The 20,411-nt window shown below is 47.4% G+C and overlaps 10 protein-coding genes across 10 annotated transcripts; 6 read left to right on the forward strand and 4 right to left on the reverse strand.

The window, feature by feature from the left end:
* Window positions 1-317: 317 nt before the first annotated feature.
* On the reverse strand, window positions 318-2,110 carry N7471_010959 (nucleophile aminohydrolase; the record flags this gene model as incomplete). The annotated part of the gene is made up of 7 exons (XM_057283678.1): window positions 318-379; window positions 409-783; window positions 860-966; window positions 1,022-1,182; window positions 1,236-1,815; window positions 1,873-2,032; window positions 2,086-2,110. The coding sequence occupies 7 exons, from the start codon at window positions 2,108-2,110 to the stop codon at window positions 318-320; spliced, it is 1,470 nt and encodes a 489-aa protein (XP_057129944.1).
* Window positions 2,111-4,940: 2,830 nt separating this feature from the next.
* N7471_010960 (uncharacterized protein) lies at window positions 4,941-6,912 on the forward strand (the record flags this gene model as incomplete). Its single annotated transcript, XM_057283679.1, has 6 exons — window positions 4,941-5,134; window positions 5,189-5,195; window positions 5,249-5,409; window positions 5,464-5,852; window positions 5,913-6,401; window positions 6,473-6,912. 6 exons carry the CDS (start codon window positions 4,941-4,943, stop codon window positions 6,910-6,912), a joined length of 1,680 nt encoding a protein of 559 aa, XP_057129945.1.
* Window positions 6,913-8,302: 1,390 nt separating this feature from the next.
* On the forward strand, window positions 8,303-9,025 carry N7471_010961 (uncharacterized protein; the record flags this gene model as incomplete). The annotated part of the gene is made up of 3 exons (XM_057283680.1): window positions 8,303-8,362; window positions 8,439-8,947; window positions 9,001-9,025. 3 exons carry the CDS (start codon window positions 8,303-8,305, stop codon window positions 9,023-9,025), a joined length of 594 nt encoding a protein of 197 aa, XP_057129946.1.
* An 887-nt stretch (window positions 9,026-9,912) lies between these two features.
* Window positions 9,913-10,696, forward strand: N7471_010962 (DUF1761 domain-containing protein). Its single transcript, XM_057283681.1, has 4 exons — window positions 9,913-9,998; window positions 10,066-10,263; window positions 10,304-10,371; window positions 10,434-10,696. The coding sequence occupies exons 1-4, from the start codon at window positions 9,983-9,985 to the stop codon at window positions 10,566-10,568; spliced, it is 417 nt and encodes a 138-aa protein (XP_057129947.1). The 5' UTR covers window positions 9,913-9,982; the 3' UTR covers window positions 10,569-10,696.
* Window positions 10,697-11,330: 634 nt separating this feature from the next.
* On the forward strand, window positions 11,331-12,214 carry N7471_010963 (uncharacterized protein). Its single transcript, XM_057283682.1, has 2 exons — window positions 11,331-11,617; window positions 11,686-12,214. Exons 1-2 carry the CDS (start codon window positions 11,346-11,348, stop codon window positions 12,173-12,175), a joined length of 762 nt encoding a protein of 253 aa, XP_057129948.1. The 5' UTR covers window positions 11,331-11,345; the 3' UTR covers window positions 12,176-12,214.
* A 45-nt stretch (window positions 12,215-12,259) lies between these two features.
* On the reverse strand, window positions 12,260-14,401 carry N7471_010964 (rRNA-processing protein MPP10; the record flags this gene model as incomplete). The annotated part of the gene is made up of 1 exon (XM_057283683.1): window positions 12,260-14,401. One exon carries the CDS (start codon window positions 14,399-14,401, stop codon window positions 12,260-12,262), a length of 2,142 nt encoding a protein of 713 aa, XP_057129949.1.
* A 982-nt stretch (window positions 14,402-15,383) lies between these two features.
* N7471_010965 (oxidoreductase, short-chain dehydrogenase/reductase family) lies at window positions 15,384-16,480 on the forward strand (the record flags this gene model as incomplete). The annotated part of the gene is made up of 4 exons (XM_057283684.1): window positions 15,384-15,444; window positions 15,502-15,940; window positions 16,001-16,245; window positions 16,293-16,480. The coding sequence occupies 4 exons, from the start codon at window positions 15,384-15,386 to the stop codon at window positions 16,478-16,480; spliced, it is 933 nt and encodes a 310-aa protein (XP_057129950.1).
* A 151-nt stretch (window positions 16,481-16,631) lies between these two features.
* Window positions 16,632-17,536, reverse strand: N7471_010966 (thioredoxin peroxidase DOT5; the record flags this gene model as incomplete). The annotated part of the gene is made up of 2 exons (XM_057283685.1): window positions 16,632-17,063; window positions 17,173-17,536. The coding sequence occupies 2 exons, from the start codon at window positions 17,534-17,536 to the stop codon at window positions 16,714-16,716; spliced, it is 714 nt and encodes a 237-aa protein (XP_057129951.1). The 3' UTR covers window positions 16,632-16,713.
* Window positions 17,537-17,983: 447 nt separating this feature from the next.
* N7471_010967 (putative mitochondrial protein sorting (Msf1)) lies at window positions 17,984-18,626 on the forward strand (the record flags this gene model as incomplete). The annotated part of the gene is made up of 2 exons (XM_057283686.1): window positions 17,984-18,136; window positions 18,207-18,626. 2 exons carry the CDS (start codon window positions 17,984-17,986, stop codon window positions 18,624-18,626), a joined length of 573 nt encoding a protein of 190 aa, XP_057129952.1.
* A 471-nt stretch (window positions 18,627-19,097) lies between these two features.
* N7471_010968 (uncharacterized protein) lies at window positions 19,098-20,115 on the reverse strand (the record flags this gene model as incomplete). Its single annotated transcript, XM_057283687.1, has 2 exons — window positions 19,098-19,851; window positions 19,913-20,115. The coding sequence occupies 2 exons, from the start codon at window positions 20,113-20,115 to the stop codon at window positions 19,098-19,100; spliced, it is 957 nt and encodes a 318-aa protein (XP_057129953.1).
* Between the last annotated feature and the right edge of the window lie 296 nt (window positions 20,116-20,411).

Here is a 20,411-nt window from a genome sequence, read left to right on the forward strand (position 1 = left end):
TCTTGCGCCAAATAGATCAGGTTATTAAAGTCTTAATGTCGTCAAGGATAGACGCTACATGAGCGGCCGATTATTCCTGTTGTGGATTCAATCTGATATTAGACGGGCTCGTAGCAATAAAGCATGGATTGACAATGGAGCACGAATTGATCATAAGACCAATAAAAGCCAATAATGAGGAATAAGTCGACCGCTATAGGCCACGTAAGATAAGCTATGCTAGAAATATATGTACATAAACAGGATAACTACAAGTTCTAAAAGTATAGACACCAATATAGCGCAGCCTGAATGTAACATCGGCCATAACTGTGACATTATACTGCAAAGCCACCGGAGTTTGACTGTCTCGGCTCCCCAGCCGCCTCGAAAGTCCATTCTGTAGAACCCGGATAGCTTGGGCCTCACTCCAGTCAGGTAGGCGAGGATCAACCCAGGTCACATTGTGCCTGCGTTGCTTCATGTACGCGACTGTGGAATTGTCGTAATCATACTCGAAAAGAACTTGGTTCGGCACCAGTTGATCATGTAGGCGAGGACGAGCAAGGGCCTCCGCCGCAGAAAGTCCTTCATCAACCGCGTGGATAGTGTTCTGGATAGTAGTGGTGATGATCCAGCTTCTTCCCGCTGCTCCCGTGATAAAGAATAGCTTTCCATCAGGGCGGGTCACAATGGTAGGACTGATGGATGACAGTGGCCGCTTTCCGGGCCGGATGTAGTTGGATGGCGAGGGGATATATCCAAAGGCGTTGGAAGAGCCGGGGACGGAGAAATCTAACGCGACTATGAGTGTCAGCTTTGTATAGAGTAGGGTCATTAGTTAGAGCCCTATCATTCATCTCATTATTCATTATTATGCCTGTTTCTGGAATCATCAATTGGCTTCCAAAGAGCAAATTGATCGTAGTGGTGATGGAGATAGCCAATCCTTGGTGATCAGCTGCAGCTATGTGGGATGCTCCGGGACTTGACTCTGTCAGCAGCCCTTTCAATAAAAATCTATCAGAATAGGTGAGCTTACGTATCAAGGCTTTCAAACCCTTCTGGGTCATATGAAGACACGTAAAGCGTGTGGAAATCCGAGATCTTCCCACGAATTGCATCTGTAGTGGATTGCTTCAACATGTCCTCTTGATATTGGCTCATGCCTTCAACAAAGGAGGGATCACCTAGATTGGCTCGCTATCAAAAGTCACCCAAACGGATTGGAATCCAAACGTATAGTATTCACACACCTCTCCATAACCAAATCGAATCGCTTCATCCATTCTGTGGATGCTAAGATTCACATTATTCGGGGCGAGGAAGTTGTCATAAGTGTTTAATGTCTTTAGAACACTCATGGCGACAATTCCACTTGATGGAGCCGTTGTACTGGTAACCTTGAAGCCGCGGTAGTCAATTTGTGAAATATTCCGGATAGCTACTGAATAGCTTCTCAAATCATTTAGAGTAATGGTCCCATTTGCAGCCTGGATGGCATTGATCACAGTCTCTGCAATAGGTCTGGTATAGAAAGCATCTGGTCCTTGATCAGCAATAGCCTCAAGCGTGTCTGCGTAACGCTTTCTGGTTATAATATCTCCAAGACCCAGCAAAGTTCCATTATGAGCAAAATCAAGTCCCCATGTTGGGTTCTTGGATAGGAAATCTTCACCGTCTCCAACGACTGATTCCATGGTGCGAACCATCTCCTCTGTAACAGGGAACCCTTCGCGGGCAGTCTTGATGGCTGGTTGCAGCACAGTCGACCACGGAAGAACACCATAGTTCTTGTGGATATATTCCAGCCCACGAAGCTCTTCAGGGACGCCACTTGAAGATATGTTAGCTTTCATTAGGTAGCACAACTGATCGATGTCAACTTCGTACCTTGCTAAGCCGCCATAGATTGATGCATTCGTATCATCACTGTACATATCCTGAAAGGCGGCAGCTGGGGCGGTTTCGCGGAAATCGATGAATTCAAACGTTCCATTGGGTGCCCGAACCAACATGAACCCACCCCCTCCGATACCACTATGGTACATATCTGCTTTGTCATTAGAATGATGTGGCTCGTTGTTTATCCGCAATCATGCCTACCGGTGACTCCGACACAGAGAACCATGGTTACCAACTATAATAGCTTCAAGCTCAGTAATTGAATCACTCATACGCTTATGGGTATATTAACACATGCATGAAAAAAAGGATACATTTACAGTATCAGCGGCGTTGCCTCCATTCTCCAGCATATCTGTTCCATATCGGCTGCAGAGCGCACGTTCACTTGCAACTGCACCTAGTTTTCCATCCTCCTCAACCTTTCCAAATTTTTCTGTCGTCCTTGGGCGCGGGTTGTAGAGGAGTTGAGTAAGCGTTTGGTAAATGCATCACCAGAAGTATGACCGATGTTATCCAAAACGTGGCTCGGAAGGGACTCCGCATCATGAAACGATTTTCGTTTGGTCAATCTTGATAGATTCGATGAATTGATAGAAAGGAAGGCAGGAAGGCAGGAACGAGAGCGCATAACAGAGGCCATAAGGGCTGACTCTCGTTCTTATACTGGCGTGAGGGAAATAATGAAGTGGAGAACAGTGATTGACCGATGTTTAGGAACTAGTTTTTCGAGCATATATCCATTATTTCCCTCGCGATGCTAGATATGGGGAAGTTCTTTACGTAAAAATGATCATGAGAACCATGCCTATTGTGGGATATAACGTGCTTTTGCGTTAAATAGCTCGGAGGCTTTCATCCTTATTACTGATATCAAAGCCTAGTATTCAATTCGTTCGTTTTCATAGCGTGGGGCAAGATACAGACAATGTAATCAAACTTCATTTAATTCTCCATCTAATAATCAGAGGGGTCTCTGGCCCTATCGTCGGCGTAAATTGTTTTCTACGTATGGGCAATCGACGTAGTATACAGCAAACCAAAGCTATAGCGGGTTATTTTGGAGGTCTTTGCTCCCTAGTCACTTCTCGAAGCTCGCACGGGCAAGGATACTAGAGCCTAGTCAGAAAAAAAAAAGGAGAAAGGAAGTCTAAGAAATGCAATATAAAGGATAAACAGAAGGAGAAAAACGGACGGAGAGGAGGACAGAAAAGTGGAGGGAATGAGAGCGAGATCTATCGTCATCGTATTCGTAGCTAGTTTACAGGCTTCTACCCTGACAAACATTGACAACCTAGTATATCTTTACAATGCCTTAAATATGACCTTCTAAGAGGACTCCCACTCCGTAAGTAGATGTGCCGGCTTCGAGCCGAAACTGAAATATCTAACCTACTAAGGTTCCTAAGACTGTTCAAGGGGGTAGTAAGCCCCAAATTAGGGAGTTAGCTAAGATCCCTAACCATAAGAAACTTGATAATAGAAAGAATTGTACGTTTAAAGGGCCAGTTATCTACATAGGTACTCAAATAGAAAGCTTAATTTTAATACTAACCACAACCCGTTAAACGGGGCCTAAATGTCATTGAAAGGCGTCGTGCACGGCCTCGGGATTTCTCTTGAGGACTCGGAATTTTGCGAGCCTTGGAAGGAAGATATGTTGTAGATGTTCTTTTTTGGAAGAGTTCTCGGGCGTTATTAGCCAAGGCCCGAATGAACCGATCTACCGTCCGTGCACTCCGTTTCTCCACGAGGCATAGACTGTATAGATAAGACCGGTTGGGGGCTTTTTCTTTTTGGCCTAGTGTTTGCCCCCCAAAGCAAAAATTAAAATGAAAATTAAAATCTCTGCAACAGGGAAAGTCTTGGAAACTCTGTGGTTGAGCCGTAACTAGGTGTGCATTTGCTGGGGCACTTCCCGCCCCTCGCTCAAATAATCCATAGATATATTTCTATGGAGATTCTTAGCCATCTAGCCATTCAACAAGCTAGTCGCCTCCTTCCTACTGTAGTTCGCATACGAATCAAAAACCCCAGATTCCAAATCCACCTTTTTGGGGGGGCATACTTGGCGAAGGCTGCCGTGTTTCTATTGACTGGTTTATCATGGTCAGAGAAGCTTGGTGATATCTATTACTAAATATTCCGTACTTGTGGAGATTTGATGAGGCCTTATCCGAAAGACACTAACCTCACTTCCCGTTTTCGACTCCAGAGTACTCCGTATATTGTTATGCAATTAGATCTATAATACTAGTAAGATGCCTTTTATCTTCCAATGTTCTAGGTATATACCCACATGGAAGGGTGAAACATGACAGCGACAGGGTCACTGATAAAGGATTTGAGCATGTCGGGATATGGATCTCGGTATCATTTAGGATTTAATTTTTTTCGGGAGCCCTGGAGGTACCGAGTGTAACCGTGCCGGTGCCAAGGGTGCCAAGGGTGCCAAGCGCACCAACACTGGGTGGTGGTGTTGGTGCGCTTGGCATATTCACCCGACCATATATTGGGAGAAAGGCTATGCTAGCGCTTCCAAGGTTTGTATAGGACTTTGTAAGAGGGTTCAGCAACCTTAGAATACCAAGAACACGGGGCAACTGTTTCTTGCTGTCATACATTCAAATCTGTGGGGAAACATATTGCGGGGGATGAGTTGGGGAAAATAAAACACCAAGAAGAACCAATAATAACACTCGTGGCCCCCCGAAGGCCCCCGAAGTATGCCCGCAGCTGGACTTTCCAAGGTTAATGCCTCCCGAGGTCCACTCTCACCGAAAAAAGTTACGTGAGGGAAATACTAGATCGAACCTGACATACCCCAGACAATCTCCCAGTATCTTAGTCACTAAGCCTCTCCAGGATTTGTCTCCACTACAGGGAGCGAAAGAGGAGATACTTCTGGGCATAGATAACCGTAAAATTTGACCCCGGAATTCGCTTAAACCCTGTGCGTTGGGACCATATAATCCCCGTGTCCCCCCCCACAGCTGCTCTCGTCTGATCAATTCTTTTCATCTCTGTGATTCTCGGTCAATTCGGCCTATAGCAAGATGGGTCACCCCGATGAGATTAACGCTCTCGAGGCGCAGCCCGACTACATTGACAACTCGGGAGATTTCAAAGAAACTGAACAGGATGAGCCAGCTCAACTTCACAGAGAGCTCAAGTCTCGTCACATTTCTATGATTGCCATTGGTGGTGCCATTGGTACTGGATTGGTTGTTGGTACAGGTAGCGCTTTGACGTGAGTTTGTCTGATAAAATTCCTTCATGAAACACTACTAACTGTGAAATTTAGAGCCGGAGTATGTTATATATTCCCCCAACTCATCTTTTGCCGTTAACTAACCATTCCCAGCCTGGATCTTTGCTTATTGCCTACTGTTTTATGGGTTTCGTCGTTTGGACGGTTATGTGTGGACTGGGTGAAATGGCTGCTTGGCTACCATTGGCCTCCGGTTTCACTGGTTACGCTGGCCGTTTCTGTGACCCTGCTCTCGGATTCACCCTCGGATGGTGGTGAGTTACAATTCCCTAAACTAATATACATCGGAAAATCTAATCATCTCATAGCTACTACCTCAAATATATTATTCTACCACCTACGCAACTTACCGCCGCTGCTCTGGTCATTACCTATTGGCCGAAAACATCAGCAGAGAATGTCAATCCGGGTGTTTGGATTGCCATCTTCATGGTGGCAATCATTGTGATCAACTACTTCGGCGTGAGAATTTTCGGTGAATTAGAGTTTTGGCTCTCGTCTTTCAAGGTGATTGTCATTCTCGGAATCATTTTGTGCTCTTTCATCTTCGCAATGGGTGGTGGTCCCGACCACGACAGGAGAGGTTTCCGCTACTGGAATGAACCCGGCGCCTTCGCCACTAAATATACCGGTGGTTCTCTTGGAAAATTCCTTGCTTTTTGGTCGACCATGGTGCAGGCCACCTTTGCATACCTCGGTATGGACATTCTGTGATTCAAATTGCCCCCTTTCACCTTCTAATTTTCTTTTTTACCAGGTACCGAACTCATTGGTGTGACCGTCGGAGAGGCTCAGAACCCCCGGAAGACCATCCCCAAAGCCATCAAGCTCACCTTCTGGCGAATCCTCGTGTTCTATATTCTCAGTGTGCTCTTCCTTGGTATGCTAGTCCCATACGACTCTCCGGATCTGGTTTTCGCTACCAAGGCCAAGAGCTCTGCTGCCGCCTCGCCTTTCGTGGTGGCAATGAAGCAAGTCGCCGCTCTTCCCCACATCATCAACGGCTGTATCCTGGTGTTTGTGTTTTCAGCCGCCAACTCTGATCTGTACATTGCGACTCGAACTCTGTACGGTCTTGCCCGTGAGAAGAAGGCTCCTAAAATCTTTGCTCGCACTAACCGAGCTGGTGTCCCAATCTATGCTCTGGCACTGTCGTCTTCTTTCTGCTTGCTCGCCTTTATGAGTGTTTCCAGTGGCTCCAAGGATGTCTTTGGATACTTCACCGATATGGTGTCAATCTTCGGATGTATGTTCCCTTCTCTCCCGTCTCCCAAAAATAACTCGAAATTTATCCAGTATGCTGACCTACTATCATAGTGTTGACATGGATCTCCCTCTTGATTACTCACATCTTCTTCATTCGCGCCCGACGTGCTCAGGGTGTCGATGAGACAACACTGGCCTACAAAGCTCCTCTGGGGATCATTGGTTCCTGCGTTGCGCTCTTCTTCTGTGTCTTGGTGGTCTTCACTCGCAGCTTCGGTGTGTTTATCCACAACCCGGCAAAATACGGCAATTTCGACTACAAGACCTTCATCACTTCCTATATTGGAATCCCCCTCTACATTATGGCATTTGCTGGGTGGAAGATGTGGAAGAAGACTGAGATTATCAAGCCCCATAACGCTGATATCTGGACCGGCAAGGCCGAAATTGACCGTGAAGAGGCCGAATATCTGGCTATGGCGGCCATCGAGGACCAAAACCTGTCTGGCTGGAAGAAAGTTTACAGGAATAGTCTCGCGTTCCTTTTCTAGTCGCGTATATTTTGTTTAGATAGATTCTTTCACGAGACATGTTTCGATAGAAGTTTATAAATGCTTTCAGAAGTGAATGAAAGAGTTATGGATTATATTAATGGCCCAATGGTTGTCTACATTTATTATCTTTTTGTTTTTGTATCACTCGGGCGAAATATTTCTTCTTGCTGTTCAAGAAATAGCGTGTACACTCAGACGATATCGAAGTCTAACGTTGATCAACGCTGAAAAATCCATTGAAATAGTTTAGTTGCGTGATTTTATGGTTAATTAAGGTTTTAACAAGGTTCTGGGGCTTGATTATACAGGCAATTGTTTTCCTAGTACATTTGTTATATCGGGAACACTACTAGTAGACTATGTATGTACATAGTATACTCGCTCGCGCGATAATGAAGCCGTAAGCTGTTATTGACAAACCTCTGATCATCGCTGGATATCTAATTCCCTAGTAGCATCGTCTAGCTATGAATTACCAGCCAGTCTATGGAAACATGCGGTAATTTGTCATTTTGTAAAATCGCCTTGAACGCCAAGTTTAAAATAACTCTAACCACCCTAAATCTCGAAACTTTCCACCATCCTCTATATAGCCACCTAAAAAACCGTATTTAGAACTATAAACGCTGACTGACCCCAAAAATTATGTAATATCCAGCGGCATCCGCCTGGGCACGGGTGCTCACAGGCAGTTTTACTTAGTGCTCAAAAATGGCAAGAGGTGAGAACTAAAGCGGAAAGGGAAAGCCATCCATATGGACTAGCATCTACTTTGTCCTTTCGTCTTTGCTCATAGTTGGCACCATATCCAAACGCTGTATCCATAATTTAGAGTGTGTCTCACTCACAATACCTGAATATTTCTCCATTTGAATGTCATCCCCCAAGTATACAACTCGGAGGGCGAGGCCTCGATCTATATGGCTACATACCTAACAGGCCGAAAACACCTTGTTGTAGATTGACGCCTGAGGTGTCCACAGTTCAGTAACGCTCCGTCGGTACATATCTCGCTTTTCCACCCAAATTCTCTTTCCCATAATCTCGATTTAGTATTTTTTAGTGAAAGAATAGACTTATTATAGTAACTTTGCCTTTGTTAATCATTGAAAGTTGCCCAGGTGAAGACCATCAGTCGAATTACTAATACAAGAATTTGTGTGGTGGCTCGGCAACAAGATAATCCGTACCGGTGATCGCACCTCCGGACTTACCTTGACGCACCGGCTCAATCTAAAGGCTTGCTACGGACTCTTGACGGATTTCAGGGATTTCAGGCAGTAAGTCAAATGACACGGGGACATAGAACCAATTCTGGCCCTTACAACCTCGTGACCTTCGTGCGTCAATGGGCTGATATTAAATCATAGGTCAGAGTCTTCTCACCATGGCCCGCGGTATCGTGAATGCCGCTAAGTCGGCATCCAATGTCTTCTCTATCAACCAGGTAGGTCATATTGACAGGAATTAGGAGACCAAACTCCATTGCTGTGCGCTGGGTGCTGATCCTCTTTGCGCTCTAGAAATACACAGTCCAGTCCACCGGCATCTGGGAGCGCATTCGTCGCCTTCTCGCTGTCGACCCTGAACGCTCCACCGGTATCCCCCTGAACTCTCAATTCCGTGTTCCCACCCCGGGATCTGTGCCTCCTCTTGCCTACGATGACCCGGTTACCCTTCCCGCGGGCGATATTGCCGACAACCCCTACTGGAAGCGGGACGTTCGGAGGAGCTACCCTCAGCTGAGCACCGTTCGCCAGGCCGACGCAGTCAGTCTGCTCACAGTCGGAAGCCAGGCGGCTCCCAAGGACGACGTTCTCAAGATCGGACAGGCCGGAGAGCAGCAATTGGTTGCTGTCAAGGAGCAGGGCGAAGAACGCGGCCTAGCGGCTCTCTTTGAACAAGATAAGAAGAGCGTTCAGGGTGTGCTGGGTGCCAACGGCTTGCCCCCCAACCCTTGCAACATCAACACTGTCTCGAAGCCTTCACAATCCAAGTACGAGCTTGGTACAGAGAACGGCTACCCCGAGAAGTATGCATCTCCAATTCCCCATTCTATCGCTCCAGGCTAATCATTCTATACAGATATACCTGCCGCACCTTTGTTTGATTAGACCAGCACATTCTGCAAGGAAATACATTTTCATTTTAGTTTTCATGACTTCCGAGCGGCAACTGCAAGTCCGCCAGTAGTGACTATAAACAAATACCCGAGGTGCTCACTTTCTGTTTTTTTGACATGGGGCACTGGTGGAATATCGATCGTTCATACACCCAAAGCCTGGGTAAGACCGTTAGGAGGTAGAAGAGAGTAGTTACATTGTAGTCGGGCTTAAATTAGATCCAGCTTTTTTCCCCACTCGGCATGAAAGATCCCCGGATAACACAATCAAGTTTTCGGGCTAGATGCAGAACCGGAATGGAAAGATGTGAAAATGAAATCGAGTCAAGCGATCCTGAGATTTGAGGCAATCTCTGGGATATATTGTACTATATGTTTCATGTATTGCGAGCTTTCCAGCTTGCCAGCTTGCCAATCGCCCTTTGATCTACATCCATGTCCAGATCTGGCATGGATGGTGTCGCGTGGTACCTCAAGAGGGGAACGAATCATACAGGAGCTCGGTATTGACGAATTTCCTAGAGTATATAAACTATCTAACCTATTCTGAAAGTAGTTCTACGAAAATTAATTGAGTTGGGATTTTATCTAGATGGCGAAGTGGTGATGGTGATCTATGGTGCAACTGAATGCTTCTCAAGGTCCAAGATTTTGCCTACAGGGTAATCAATTAATTTCCCCACAACGTAGCTCATATGAAATTAATGATATTTATCCAACATTCTCGAGCATTTACCTTGATTTCCTCTACAAAACCTTGAATGTACAGGTAGCTAACCCCGTATGCGAGTTGACGTCATGGCCCTCCGCATCCTACAGTCCCGCTGAATCATGACGACGTCACCTCCAAACCCTGGTTGCAGAAACGCCCTCTCAGTACTTAAAGTACTTTAGCTCTTCAACTTTACTTTCCCCTCTACACCTACCATTCAAAATAACTTCAAAATGACTACCCTCCATTGTGAGTTGATGTCCTCATCCTCAGACTGCCATTTGGAAACTGGAAACTAACAACCTTTACTATATAGATCTTCCTCCCGTCAAGCCCTCCGCTATTGCGCTGGGTACAATCTTCACCCACACTGCCTCCCTGGGAATCCTAGCCCCTGTCTTCGGTGATACCTACCACCGCGCTCAAGCCGCCAACTCCAAGGAGGAATTCATCAAGTCGAAGGAGACTGCCGGCGCAGCCTGCAGCCTGGGGAAGCTCCCTCGTTGGAAGTGCCGTACAGACCTACGGTGTGGCTGCACTTATCAATGCCACAGGCACACTGAGCTACAAGGGTGCTGCGTATCTGGGTACACTTATTTTCTTCGCAAGCTCAGCTCCAAGCGTACGTTCTCAACAATCCTCCTACCCTACAATCCCGAGCAATTCCTCTGACAAAATATACAGGTTGTGAGCCAGGTCTTCTCCGAGAAGCGACCCCTCGACACTATCGCTGTCGGTGCGGTCTCGAGGGTGTTCGAGACTGTTGGACTCAGTTTGTTCCTCACCTGGTGGGGAACACGTACTAACCCCTTCGACTAAATGATTGGAGAGAGTGAGATGAAAGATCAAGCAAGAACTTCTGGTTGTGATCGGATGTATTTCCCAAGCTTTCACTTAACTAGTTAATGGATGTAAATGTACACGAATATGACATCGACGTATTCCAATTTTCCTTCCTACTGCACGTAGCATGCGGTGTTAGTTGTATATAAGCTAGAATTGGCTGTTATAAGTCCAAAGTAACTTCAAAGCATGGATGCAACGTTATTGAGTTCTGTCTGATAGTCCTGGCCTCTGGTAGGTAGATGTAGATCCATATTTCAAGCTTAACGAGCAATTAGGTAAAATGAACCCACATGGATCGCCAAGTCCCAGTCGATGAAAAGTCCCCACGCAAGCTTAATGGTACCTTTGTTGTATATGGCTATATTTGGATATAGAAAAATCCTACGTATTAGAAGTCACTTATAGAGCCCTCAATGTCCTACTATGTCAATAAAAACATAAGTATCGATATCGATCTACGTTCGCACGGGCCCAAGCTTGTCTTGGCTAGATCCGGTGCATATGGTATGTATATAATGCACATGATAAACCCAGATATAGACTTGCACAAATAGAAAAATAAAAACTCCACAATTCTTTTGATTTGGCTCTTATATTTGATCCATATTAATAGGTAAATCGCCACTCAACCAATCATGTGATCTTTCTAGGTCTATTTTGCGATAAGCTACAGATCCCCCACTAAAAACTTTCTCTGATCAACAATCAACAATCAACAATCAACAATCAACAATTCACAAATATCCCACAATGATAGAAATACCAATGCCAACTCTCCCGGGTCCGGAATCGAGCCCACCCTCAAGTCCAGATGGACTCAAGATCAGCGAATCCCTGGCCCCTCCGCGCGAACTCAAAGCAGCCGTGACCACGGAAGTCTCGTTCGACGGACTCCTGAAAGAACCATTGCTATTAAAAGAAGACCTCAAAGATGGATGCGGAGGCCAATTATGGCCCGCAGGGATGGCCTTGGGCAAATATCTCCTTAGTCGTCACGCCACTGATCTATCTGATAAGACAATGTGGGTGCTGCTCGACTGGAGCATTTCCAATTCTTCTCGTTTCGTCCTAATCCAATTTTCAATAATAGCGTGGAACTCGGAGCTGGAGGTGGACTTGTTGGACTCGCCGTGGCACGCGGGTGCCATCTCGAACAGCCGATTTATATCACAGACCAAGAACCTATGTTTTCCCTAATGAAGTCCAACATTCAACTAAACAATCTTGGCCCGAAAGCGACTGCTGCGATACTAAACTGGGGAGAACCGATCCCAAACCAGATTCCTTCGAAACCAGATGTCATCATCGCGGCAGACTGCGTCTATTTCGAGCCAGCATTCCCTCTCTTGATCACCACGCTCCAGGACCTCCTGGGACCCAACTCGGTCTGTTACTTTTGTTACAAGCGTCGCAGACGTGCCGACATGCGGTTCATGAAGATGGCGAAAAAGGCTTTCGAAATGGAGCAAGTCCATGATGATCCTGGTGCTGAAGGGTATAATAGAGAGAGCATATTCCTCTACACGATACGTGCCAAACGTCTTGACAAGAAAAGTGACCAGAAAAGTGACACAAGATGATGATATGTGCAATGCTAGAAAATAGATTTTATGTAGAAGAAATATGACTCCTGAATAGTACATACTGGCCCTTTAATTCTCCCCTCACAATTTCAGATTGTCTCCTCTGTTTTTGGCGCTCTCGTGGACAGAGCCACCGTCGATATTCGTCATACGGCCCTCCTTGTCAATGACCTTAACTCCTCCCTTCTTCAGGTCTGAAATCATCTGCTGCTTCTCAGCCGCCTTGCCAGGCTTTTCCTGGGTAGGTTTGGCAGCATCGGCCTTCTTTTGAGTTTGCTTATTCTGGCGTCTGTTCTTGGCCTTCTGCTCACGGGTCATCTCCTCCTTGGAGATTGACGCGCCAGTCTTGAGGACCACCTCTCCCTTAACACGGCCATTATCACCGGGTGTGTAGATCTCCTGCGGCGCAAGTCCAACGGGGCCACCGGCAGCACCGCCAGCCGTTGGGCGTGCCTCTTCCATCATGATTGTTGGTGCGTCGGTAACGACGTTGATGCTTGCTTGGGCGACCTTGGGCTTGTAGTGCCAGTTGCATAGCGTATCCAATTGAGAGCTGACCTCGTTCCAAAGACTGGTGATCTCGGCATGTTCCCGCATCAACTTGTGGTCCTTAGTATCCACGAAGTTGGGATCATTAGCGCGAAGATGTTCAGTTTCATACATCTCGGCCAGACCTTGCTGTGGCTTGGTATCATCCAGTTCGAAGCGGGGTTTTCTTCCGGCTTGCTGACCCTCGGCACCTGGCCGACGGCGGATGACTTCGTCGAACTCCATGGCGAGAATTCGGCGTTTGACCAGTTCCTCGATGTCCTCGGTGGTCTCGTTGGTGTTGACGGGAACGGGCTTTCCAATTCGCTCAAAGTCAAGGTCTTCTTCAATGAGAGAATTGACGGGTCGCTCGACAGCTCTGGCCTCACCAGTATACATCCATTCTTTCTTGGCCACGTTGGCCGCCTCCAGACGACGAATTTCATCTGCGATCCGTGCCCTCTGCTTCTCATGTGTTGAGCGTGGGGCAGTAGGATCTGCCGATCCGTCAAGATTCTCCTCCTCTTCTTCCGCGGAGTCCGCATCAACATCGTCAAACAAGTCCCGTCGAACGTCATCAATGGCGCGTTTGACATCGCTCTCATCGACCGCTGGTGCATCGGGTTGGGTTTTCGGGAGGGCACGGTGTTTCTTGTTGGAGGCTTTGCGGGGTGGAGGTGCGAAGAAATCGGCGTATTTGATATCACTGGTGTTTACCCAGGCAGCGGCTTCACCATCGTCCATATCTGCGGCGTCTTCGTCATCAGAATCGGAGTCGGCGTGGAGATCGGCATTGCCGAAAGTCGGTCCTTCCTCCTCACTATCATCCATGTCTTCGTCTTCCTTTTCTGTTGGGCGTGAATTCTTCGATTTGTCGTCATTGCGAATGGTCGCAGCATTTCCAGCCATCAACGGGTTTGAATGCCAGTCGAGATCCTCCTCGTCGCTGTCCTCAGCCTGCTCGGGTCCTCCTGCGGCATCCTGTCTCTCTAAAGCCTCGGACTGCTTGTTGAAGTCGTCGATAGAGAAGAATCCGTCGTTCAGTCCAAATCGATCCTCGACAAATATTTCGGGCTCTCCTTCGGCGGAGCCAACTGAGGAATTATCATCGTCCATGTCTTCAATGTCTTCCATGTCATCGTCAGATCCCATATCGACCTCTTGGTCAGACGCTTCGTCGACATCGTCTTCGGCGCCTGAGCCCTCAGAGAGATCTTCAAGCATGCTCTCGTGGCTGTCGCTGTCGCTTTGCGCACCCTCGGGGTCAGAGATATCCTCAAGCTGCTCGGAGTCGGCCGACTCCATGTAGCCGCCATGTTGGGCAATCAAAGTGATATCGCGCTCAATCTCGTCGCCAGTCGACTCGAGAATCCGTGTTGCCTGTTCCCATATTTGATTCGAGGTGAAACCGTCCACGTAGAGGTTCTTCAATTGGAGCTGGGTGACTGAATCTGATTCGAGGTCCGACCTTTTGCGCTTTTTGTTGAGTTGCCGGCGAGTGGTCTGGGCGTCCACGACAGAACCAGCAAGGGAGTCCAGGATGTGCTTCGCAGAATCCACGACGGTGGTATGTAAATCGTTCGTGGGACGGAGGAAACCCCATGGCGAGGACAGAGCGGACGATAGAGCCATCTGTTCGGATGGTTGGACGGTATTAACCGATACCGACTTTGATTTGGTCTGCCCTTTCGCCATTGTGAAAAGAGTCAGGTAACTTGTTGGAATACCAAGAGTCTCGAGAAGCGGAAAGCGCAATAGAAAAAATTATCGCCGGGCGGACGGTCAAGAGCCAATCACGTCGCCGGTTGATAAGATAAGGATCGCCAGTATATCGGGAGGTCGACTGCTCCAACATCATACAACTAGAACAGCTGCTACTACTCTCTATACTGATTTACTATGGCTTCCTTTTGATGGGGTCGCTTCATATTCTATGGAAATAACCAAGATTGCAATTTTTGAGCTAAAGCTATTGGAAACCGTTCAAATATACTGGGCTAAGGATTTATAGGTGTGTGTAGCTTTGGTTAATGTTTCTCTATTCTCTTTCTTTGCTCTCTTCTAACAGGCAAAAAGAAAAAATACATGTGGTTCCTACAGGGATTACACGTGAAAAAGCAGAGTTTCGATTGTTGTATTTTCGAGCTAACTAGGTGAAGCCCTAGAACGCCACCAACTACCTAAGCAGCGGGCAAATGACGCCAAACCTCTGTCATACACATATTATATTGATAACCTCGACGGCAAACGTGGCACAGAGGCAGTTCAGATATGGATATCAAAACAGGAGAAGGAAGTGTCATCTAGGCATCAAACACTTCCGATTGGACATACAAATCGTCCCCAGAATGGTCAACTTGTGGCTACAACAACGAAGGATCGAATAGTCCAACGTGATCGATTAACCCACCGCCACAGGTAAGGTCTAGAACAGAGATGCTCTCATCACTGGTAGGTTGTACATCGCCCCAATATAGGCAAAGCTTTGAAGCAATGGAATGTAAGTAGGTCATCATAGTGACATTGATGGCCAGCCTTGGGTTTTGGTGGCCATATATCACTTGTCTTACTTAAATGATTGGTTTCCTGCATGGATAATTGTACCATCTTCTCAAATTTTACAAAAGTTGTCTATATCCACTACTCTTGTCCGTACTAACGCCCTAAACCTGCCAATATGCCGGTTACCCAGTATATCGAGCAAGAGGCCAGCGGGTCTAAATCCCAGTTTGCGCCAGGTGAGTAAGTGTTGTTTGTCTAGATATTGATTTCTGACACAATACTTCCTCATATAGGCCACAAGATTCCTGTTCAACACTTGTCAAAGCCGGGTCTGCAGTCCGACATGGGAGAACCCAAGCCTGTGTCTAATCATATTCCTACCGAGGATTACGGTTATCAGATCTACAAAGCCGCTGGAAAGCTCGAAGGAAAGAGAGCAATCATCACTGGTGGTGACTCCGGAATTGGCCGGGCAGTTGCAATCCTGTTTGCAATGGAGGGTGCGTCAAGTGTCATCGTTTACTTGCCAGAAGAGGAGACGGATGCGCAAGAGACAAAAAAGAGAGTCGAACAATATGGACAGCAGTGCCATACTATCGCTACCGATATTCGCAAGAAGGAGAATTGTCAAAAGATCATCGATGTGGCTCTGGAAAAGATGGGTCGCATTGACATTCTTGTGAACAACGCGGCGTTCCAAGACATGCTGAGTGATATTAGCGAGCTCGATGAGTGAGTTGCCTTACATTATTACTGGTCTTCGGCCAATGCATCCTACTAATGCACCAAAAGATCCCAGTGGGAGAAAACCTTTGACACCAACATTCACTCCTTCTTTTATCTTTCCAAATATTCTCTTGTGCATATGAAGACGGGATCTACCATCATCAATTGCGCATCCGTCAACCCTTATATTGGCCGAGGCGATCTCCTGGATTACACCTCAACTAAAGGAGCAATTGTCGCGTTTACTCGCGCCTTGTCAAACCAGCAGTTGAAGAAAGGCATTCGAGTCAATTGTGTTTGCCCAGGTCCAAGTAGGTCATCCACATCTCTATTTTAGGTCAGATACTAATAAGACAAGTCTGGACGCCCCTAATTCCCTCAACAATGCAAACCGGGGCCATGGAACAGTTCCATACGGTGCCGATTGGTCGACCGGGTCAGCCTAGCGAGGTCGCAACATGTTTCGTTTTCCTTGCAAACCAGGACAGCAGCTATATTTCCGGACAGTGTTTGCATCCCAACGGAGGTATGATGGTCAATGGATAGGGGGAAGCTGCAAGGAATCAAGTGTGTTGTTCCAGTGTTTTAAACTGTATAGATTGGAATCCACAGCATTCAAAACAACCTGATAGTTCCCGACTCATGTCCCTAATAATCTACGCCGAACACGTACACCGAGACAAATAAACCACCATAGATGGTGCCATGCATGCAATATCTGTTATCTTAGTGTCGTTTGTTGTGGTTGTGACTGTACACTACCACTCACTCGAGTTGAATCACTCTGCTTCACCACCTTCCTCCTTAGTATCTTCCACACTAGCCGCATTGGCAACAATCTTCTGTACGGCGTCCACAGTTGCATCTGGGCCACCAGCCTCGCGAAGCAAGACCTTACCCTTCTTATCCACGGCAAAGACACCTCGCAATGTACCCTTGGGGGATTTCTTGAACCCAATAGCTGCAATAAGAGTGGCCTTGGGGTCACACATGAGAGGGTAAGGTAGGTTTTGTCTTGTCTTGAACGTAGTGTTGGCCTTGGGGGAATCGCCTGAAAGGCCGTAGATAGAAAGACCAGTAGAAGTCAAGTGGGTGTGGTTGTCACGGAACAAGCAAGCTTGTTTGGTACCTGGATGAAGCGGCGTAAGCGATCTGCTGGAGTAGGATAATTGCAAAGTATTCAAAGAACACAGCCCGGTCCTCTCAAGAGAAGCACTGAGCATGATACAGGGACTTACAGCCAGGTGTTGAGGCTTTGGGGTAAGTAAAGAAAACAACGCCCGACTTGCTCTCCTCGAGGAGCTTCTTCAAAGTTGTTTTTTCACCCTCGTTTGTCTCAAACTCGCCACCGAAAGTTTCTATGTCGATTGTATCATCCACCTCAGGGACCGTTGGCGCGGGGCTTTTTTCAGTATCATTATCGGTAGCATCTGCGTCTTGTTTGGGCTTGGGAGCTTGTTTTGTCTTCTTCTCTGCGACGGGGAGTGGGGCTGGCGCCTTGCGTTTCCTGAGTTCGACCATGGTGTGGAGAAAAGGAGAAATATAAAAGACCTGGATAGGGGAATATGTATTGAATAGACTTGATTGGACGTTCTGGAACATATCAGCTGCATATCTGCCCAGGTGTCTGGTGCAAGCTGCGCCTCTGATTAGATAAGCAAGAGCCGGGAAAACCCGGTGGCGATGTGGCGCTGTGGCGCTCCGAACGCGCCCTGGTCCTGACCCGAAGGGAAAAAAGAAAGGATTTTCCCCTCAGACGGTAGATCGTTAAAATCCACTCTTCTCCATTTTCTTCTATCTGACTTGCTCATATTTGCCTCCCGATTCCTTCTAGACTTAGACCTAATTCACTTTCTGCAACCCCTGCACATCCCATCTCTCACACTCAGCTTGAATCAGTCTTACTTTATCTACTCGGCTTCCTTAACACTACAATTCTATCCGATCCTATCCACTACAGCGCTTGTCAAGGCTGTCCTTCATCCAAATACCATATCCCAAAACCACGCGACCCAACGGCATCGTTGAGGTGAACTGCGACTCGCCACTATGAAGGTCTTCTCTTCCGGATGCACGTTCGACTACTCGTGGGACGAAGTATCAACAGCGAACTGGCGCAAGTACTGTCCTTGGAATGATAAGTCTACACACGTCGTGGGCGTAGACACGCTCTCTCGAACCGTCGACCCAAGCACTGGCATTGTGAGTCATTCAACCTTGAAACACAACTCTCAAAATACACTGAAACCTTTGTACTGACTTTTGCCTCTAGTTGCGAACCGAGCGTCTTATCACGTGCGATCAGTCTGTACCACAATGGGTTCTCTCGATTCTCGGTGGATCGAATACCTCTCACGTCTACGAAATTTCCTATGTCGATCCGGTCGCTAAGAAGGTGACCATGTGCTCCACCAATCTGACATGGTCGAACGTCCTCAGCGTCCGCGAGACTGTTATCTACCGGCAATCCTCCCTCAGCCCGGCCACCACAACCGAATTTAGCCAAGAAGCAAAAATCACCGCCCTCTGCGGTGGATGGCAAAAGATCAAGAACAAGGTCGAAGAGGCAAGCGTGGATCGGTTCCGTGAAAATGCCAAGATGGGCCGCGAAGGATTCGAAAGCGTCCTCGAGATGAGTCGCCGCGTCTTCGGCGAACAACGCGAACTTGAAAAGCAACGCCTCCAATCATAAGCATCCCATACCTTCGACATACTTCCCGCGACCTCTTTCCAACATCATATCTCTTGTTCTTTCTCCCCTCAGCATTCAACATCAAGCGACTACTGCATATTCCGGCGTCTGTTTTACATACTCAAGCATGTGGCGCCAAGTGGAGTTCTTTGTCTTAACCTGTCTTTTTTTCGATTCTCGACTCTTTCAATCTGCTCATGAATACCACCTTTTGCCTCACGAATCCGCATGGCCAAAAAAAGTTCTGCATTAAGTTATTTTGAGCGAGTTGTCTGCTTTTTGTACTGAGCAGCCCCAATCAAGAAGGCGGCACACATGTATTATTAGAATCTTTCAAATTTAGATCTGAAATTCTACTATCTTACAACATTTATCTCGATAAACTCATGTCTCATAAAAAGCCCAACCACATGTCCTGTCAAAACTGACCATGAACACCAGACCCAAATATATAGCAGCCAGACCCTGCTGCTATCCCAATAAACCGCCAAGCACCACCCGACTGACCCCAGCAACTTCACTCTTGACACTGTTTCGGCTCGCGTCTTCGAACTCACGCACTGCGCCGGCCACCATAATCTTTCGTAACCTGGCATCTGCTTTGGAAAATGTCTCGCCCAGGGCCACCGTACAGACAGATGGAGATGATACTAGAGCGGCGAGCCGGCTATAAGTGTCAATCAAGACATCACACAGGGTTGCAAATGTCTCAAAGAAGTCTGGCTCGAATGGCAACGATGGCGTTAGAAGATAAGTATATTCCTCGCCAGGATGAAGATCCGAAGATTCTGTGAGTGGGAAGGAGGTGACCGAGGCAGAGGAAGCCGATCCGAGATTCCCTGCCGTGTTCTTCAAGTCTGATGGGTCACTGGACTGCATTGGGAGTCCGATCTCGGTTGCAGAGCTGGCACGTCGGGTCTTGGTACCTGCATGCGTCGCCCGCTTGAACATTTGGGGTATACGGGCCCTTGCAAGACTTGACGAGGAGCTGCCATCTGGGGGATGCACTTGCTGGAATGCTTCAAATTCTAGTAGTAGAGCATTCAGGGCACGCACATACTCGAATGGCGTGGAGTTAACGTCAAGTATTGTTGGCAATGACAAGCCTAGAAGCAAATAATTGATTGCGCGGCGAGAAAGTTTCCGGGCTTCAAAGTATGGCAGACGAGCGATGTCAGCCCGGGAGAAATGCACAGTATTAAACCAATAGACTCGTCCTTCGTGACTATACGTAGCACGTTATAAATTAGTAGAGCTCAGGCCTGGCTGGGCTGCGATCCACTTACGCCTTTCTCAAATAGTCGAGAGTCGATATCCGTTTGGCGGCCATTTCATGGATGTGTTGATAGATTGCGCCTGCACTTTGCGGGCCGAGGAGGCCCCCTCCGCTGATGACTGGAGGTGGGATGCCATATGCCCCTTCATGTCCAGTACCGGACTTGGCTGTGTCCCGCCGCGTGATGCCCGGCGCAAATGTAGAGGGAATCATTGGCGTTGGTGGGCAATTTTGGAGCAAAATGAAATGATGCGACACGGACGAGAGTGGACAGGGGTCGATAGCAGGACAAGGCGGAGGTGTCAGAAAAGACGAGAGAGCAAGAAACCGAATAGACCAGACTAGATAGGCGAGTAGGTAAGACCCCAATATTTGTGTTCAAAGGTTATTGCGACTCAGGAGATCCGAAGAAAGTTCCCCGCAGGCCAGACTTGTGATGCCCCCCGAGGCCCGAAGATTACTGTATCCGTACCCCTATGTAATTTACCTTTGTCGATCACATCCCCTCC

Source organism: Penicillium samsonianum (genome assembly GCF_028829775.1).
Source record: "Penicillium samsonianum strain IBT 33392 chromosome Unknown utg000007l_segment0_segment0, whole genome shotgun sequence".
NCBI lineage: Eukaryota > Fungi > Ascomycota > Eurotiomycetes > Eurotiales > Aspergillaceae > Penicillium > Penicillium samsonianum.

What these genes read in the sequence shown, in the direction of transcription:
- N7471_010962 (XM_057283681.1), top strand. An exon ending in GCTCCCTCGTTGGAAGTGCC is followed by an intron (nt 10,264 to 10,303) that starts GTACAGACCTAC and finishes TCAATGCCACAG; the next exon opens with GCACACTGAGCTACAAGGGT. An exon ending in TCGCAAGCTCAGCTCCAAGC is followed by an intron (nt 10,372 to 10,433) that starts GTACGTTCTCAA and finishes CAAAATATACAG; the next exon opens with GTTGTGAGCCAGGTCTTCTC.
- N7471_010963 (XM_057283682.1), top strand. Translation starts at nt 11,346, where the DNA reads ATGATAGAAATACCAATGCCAACTCTCCCGGGTCCGGAATCGAGCCCA. An exon ending in GATCTATCTGATAAGACAAT is followed by an intron (nt 11,618 to 11,685) that starts GTGGGTGCTGCT and finishes TTTCAATAATAG; the next exon opens with CGTGGAACTCGGAGCTGGAG.